The sequence below is a fragment of the Lipotes vexillifer genome, unplaced genomic scaffold (genome assembly GCF_000442215.2).
Source record: "Lipotes vexillifer unplaced genomic scaffold, Lipotes_vexillifer_v1.1 scaffold496, whole genome shotgun sequence".
Lineage (NCBI taxonomy): Eukaryota > Metazoa > Chordata > Mammalia > Artiodactyla > Lipotidae > Lipotes > Lipotes vexillifer.
Window position 1 is genome coordinate 10,448,413 of NW_006786690.1, and position 4,904 is coordinate 10,453,316.

At 46.3% G+C, this 4,904-nt stretch overlaps 1 protein-coding gene across 1 annotated transcript in view; it reads right to left on the reverse strand.

Moving 5' to 3' along the window:
* Nucleotides 1–728: 728 nt before the first annotated feature.
* FHAD1 (forkhead associated phosphopeptide binding domain 1) overlaps nt 729–4,904 on the reverse strand; it is a 136,615-nt gene continuing 132,439 nt past the window's right edge. The window contains exons 29-30 of the mRNA XM_007459328.1: nt 4,268–4,270; nt 729–845 (exon numbers count right to left, since the gene is read on the reverse strand). Of these exons, the coding sequence (XP_007459390.1) occupies nt 729–845; nt 4,268–4,270 (120 nt within the window). The remainder of the gene's footprint in view (nt 846–4,267; nt 4,271–4,904) is intronic.

Below are 4,904 nucleotides of genomic sequence, written 5' to 3' on the forward strand. Positions count from 1 at the left end.
GTCCTGATGGCCTGGGACTTGACCCACTGGGCTGTCTTGGTGCAGCAGAATGGGCAGCGTGAGATGGAGTCAGAAACCTGGGTTCCAGACCCAATTCTTGAATTTACTAGCTGTGTGACTTTAGATGGGCCATTTAACCTCTCTGGGCCTCAGCTTCCTCATTTGTAAAATGGGGAACATAATGCTATTTACCTCCCAGGGCTTGGGAGAGGATTAGATGAGAAGTGTTTTGAAAACCACAGAGCGCCATATAAACATGACTCACTGTTAGGGAAGCGGTAAAACAGGTTGGTGTTCAAATTTATTATAATAAATTCAGATATAAATGCACTATACCATGGCCCCAACAGCCCTGAGGTTACCATTCTGTCCTGCGGTCCCAGTACACGCCCTGGGTTTTCTCAACTGCGGGTTTCTCGGAGCTCCTTGGAGGCGTGACATTTGGGTTTGTCACTCTACCCAAGCACATAATTGTATCTACCGGGCCTAGGACTCTGAATTTCAAACTTATTCTTTATACGCCTGAGTATGTTTACATTCATAATATCTGTGAAAAGAACCCCTCTCCTCAAACACTCCAAAATACAGTATTGTGCAAAATACCAGTCTAGGAAGCAACACACTAGGGTAGCAACCTTTAAAGTCCTACAAAAGCATCTTAGTAGTTTGACGCAGAAGAGTTACACTGACTCACGGAGGATCACGCGAGGCCCAGCGGGACGACGTTTCTAGTTCCTTCCACCAGGTTTAGAAAACAGAAGGCTCTGGCTGGATTTGCTGGACGCCTCTCTCTTCAGCATCTCCCTTTGTTGGTCCATCTTTGGGATGTCTTTTCTGGCTCCAACCTTCAACAAGCAAAGAGCAACAAATGCCCAAACTCTATAATTGTATGGAGATCCCCAAATATTTCTCAAATGGCATTTTTTTAAACTCAAAATAAAACCTTTGTTGTAAAAAATATTTATATACACACATAGACGTGAGCAAAACGAAGGTAAAATGATCCACCATTATCACACTACCCACAGGTAACCTTATTCACATTCTGGTGTACACTCTTCCAGATACACAGGTCACGTTTTCTTCTCACATTTGCATCTTTTTTCGAACCAGGAGTTTCTGATTATAGGCACATTCATTGGGATGGACTTTCTCTCGAAAAGCTGTTACTGAACAGAATGCCTTATGTCTCTGATGTCTTAGGAGGGGAAAATGCAGGATACTCTAGGGGGTCTGTCTAACCCTTTTCTGAGCACTACTCCTGGCTCCAGGCAGCCATGTGTGTGACTCTGTCCCTGGTCATAGCTGATCGGGTACTTGGCACGGGCTGGGCTTTAAAATGGTCACTCCCAGGATTTGGGGTTATGGGCTCTAAGATGCTACTTGCTCCCTGGGCTGGTCCTTTGAACTGGGGGGACCGTGAGGTCATTCCTTCCCGTCACATGACTGGAGAGAGCAGAGATTAGGGGAGTCATGCAGAGACACAGAGAGGAGATATGGCCTGTGTGTGTGCGTGCTCATGCTTGTGTGTGTGTAAAAGAGATGATGCCTGAGATCTGATGGCTTACCAGTTCTATTTCAAGGCCAGGCTGTCTTTCAGCTCTCAGTTTTTATGAGGCACTCACCCCTATATCCTTAAAGAAGTCCCCTCCTTCTTTCTTTCTTTTTTGCGGTACCGCGGCATGTGGGATCTTCCCGAACTTGTGCTCGAACCCGTGTCCCCTGCATCGGCAGGCGGACTCTCAACCACTGCACCACCAGGGAAGCCCCCCCTCCCTCTTTCTGAATAGGTTTCTATTAATTGCAACCCAAGAATCTCTCGCTCACACAGTTCTGTATGTACTGTAGATGCCACTGTACCTTGCAAGTTTCTTCCCAGCAGGTTTCACACTGCCTTCCTGCAAGCTTTTGACTCCAACACATGCCCCTGGGGGAAGAGGGCTGCTGGGTAGTCAGCTGGTTTCAGCTGGTTTCAGTCAGGTGGTTTCAGCTCTGCCACTGACTTGCGTGACCCTTGGTTTCCTCATCTGTCAAATAGGAACCAGAATGTCCTGTCTTTCTCAGGGGTTGAGAGGAGGTTCTGGGTGGATTTCAATGGAAGGGGCTGTTAGGACCATCTCTGTAGCTCTTTTCTCTTTAAGACAGGTTTAAAAATCACCTCCTGTGCCAGACCTGTGCCAGTGGCTGACAGGAGCCTTGAATGTGTTGTGAGACTGCATTCAAAATCATTTTAAGGGAAAAAAAAAATCATTTCAGGGTAAGAAAGGCTAACATCTCTACACTAGCCCACAAAGTAAATCTTCGCAGTAATGCCCAGATGAAAGGAAAACAGACAGGAAATGTTGAAAATCTTTCGCCTCTAAACCGCTTTTCCTTTGTATCCTTTTTTATTTGATTTTCAATAAAATTGCTGGCTCTGGGTGTTTCCCAGATGCCAGTGCCCTGACCCGGTGTGTGGGGCTGTGGCTGTCGGAGTTGGAGTCTGGGTGTTTGTTCAAAAATAAAGATTCCTTAGTCCCAGGGTCCCCCGAGCCCCAGGTCTGCCACGAGCTTGGGGTGGGAAGCACCACAGAGCAAAAGCTTTGGTCCACTTTTTTTGAGTGGGGGGTCGGGGGCAGCAGAAGGCAGACGGGATGGCTGAACTGGGAAAAGGGAGAGATGGGGAATGGGAAACGTGAAAATGCAAGTGTGGGCCCGAGGGTTGGGGGAACCTGGCAGGGTCCGTCTTGAACCATTGACCACAGGCAGCGACATGCATTCAGCCTGAGTGTTTGGAACCACATGCCCCCCGTCCTTAGAAGGACAAGGCAGGGGTAGAAGCCCCTCATTTAAAAAACAACATCCAGATTGGAAATTTGGAAGTTAACTGGAAATTAACTCAGGGCATACTGGAGTGGCTGCTTTGGGCATCTGCAAAAACATCGGTTCTAGAAAGATCCCAGTTCATTCCCACACCACCTCAGGTCTTGGTTTTAAACATCCCCCCTTTCAGGGAGGCCTCTCTTGGCCCTTGACCTGGGAGTAGGGTGGAAGGAGGTCCCTGTGAAATATGCTCCTGAGCTCAGTGCACTGGCCTTTGTCCTCAAAAAGCAGTTATTTAATCATTATATTCATTTATTTATCCCAGAATAAAACCCAGAAAGACAGGGAGTTTTGTGTGTTTCTTCATTGATCTAACCCAGTGTTTCCCACCCTTTTTTTCAGTATCGTTCTTCCCCTAAGGAACCTTCTTAGGCATTTTTTCCTAATTGCCCTCACGTCCATAAAATTTGAATATTACAGAGTGCGCTGTGCGTACATCTGCACTTTATACATTAAAAAAGCAGAGTTTTGGCTTCGCAGGGGTGATATGGCTCCCACTGAGAACGGGATTGAACCTTAACACCTGGACAGTACCCGCCATATATCGTAGGATCTCAACAAATATTCGTTGAATGAATGAGGGCTGGAATCATATCGTCTTATTTATTCTATCCCCAGTTCCTACCACAATATGTGGCCTAGACTAGGTAGTCAATAAATATTTGTCAACTAGGAGATTTCCCCCTTTAGCATATGACTGACAAACAATTATAGAAGACTGTTAGCTGCAATGGGAAAAAAATATAAAATCGATGAATGGCATTTGGAGGACAGAAAACAAAAAACCAGAGGGTCTTAAAAAGGTAGGAGGTGTTAGTTCTGAAGCTTGTTAGAGATGGAGACTCTCTTACGAGTGGGCGAGACGGAGCAGATTTTACACGTCCCATCCTTTTCAAGGTGGTCCTGGTGACTCCATCCCCCGAAGGACTCCAGGCCCACTCTTGAGGAAGGAGTCGCCCAAGTTACACTTGTCAAGGAACCTGGAGGAAACCTTTCTGTACTGAGGAGATCCTAGACACCAAACTTCCAAGCTCAGGCTGGAGGGCAGGGAGAATGGGAAGCTGGCTCTTTGCTCTTAGCCGAAGCACCATCTGCCCTGCTTCTGTTAAAGCCAGAGGCAGCGTGAAGTTCCAGGGGGTCTCACATCTCAGAGAAGCACAATGTTCCCACAGCATCCGGGACCCATCCCAATATCTCCTCTGCCATTTTACATCCCCAGGTGGTCCTCAGACAAAACCTAGATGTAGGGCAGTTTCTGCCTCCTCCCAGCTCAATCATATATGTGAATGAATAAGTAACAAACTTCCAGTCATTTCCACTTTGCAGGGTGGCAAACGTCTCAGATCAAGTGGGGCCCTCAGGATGCTCTCTATCCTCTTAACATGCTGCTCTGGGTAGTAACCACCTTCTGGTCTTAGCACAAGGTTGCTGGTTGAGAAGCTTCTATTTTCCAAATATATCCCTCCCCTAGAATATCTTCGTTTCTTCCTATGATAATGTGGTTGCCTCAGCATGACTGTGGCCTTTTATCAAACTTGAATGTCTCCTCTCTCATATTCAACCAAAATGTGTTTGGCTTTCAAGCTTCCTGAGAGCTCGCCTCTACTGTCTGCAAAGTGGGAACGTGGATTGGCTTAATTCCAGTTCCAGGGCTGATTTGTCAATGGCAATGTTTCAACATGTTCAAGATTTCAGTCTTAATTCTCAACTTTTAAGAGAATTCTAGAGGATGCTTCCTTGAAGTTTAAGAGAAATGCCACTGGAAATGTATCAAGTTTATTACCTGGAGGTTTATAACCTAAAGGAGGAAAAGCTAGCACTCACCTCGGTGTCAGATCTGCACTAATTCCCAGCTCTCCTAAAGTCTCTGAGCCTCAGACATCTCATCTGTAAATTGGGTATAATAACAACACCCACCCCATAGGGTTGTTGTGAAGCTTAAATGAGATACTGTACGTCGAGTGTTTGGCTCTGTGCCTGGCATGTGCCAAATGCTCAAAACATAATAGATGTGGGATAACTGTCAACTGGGCTTCCTGCTG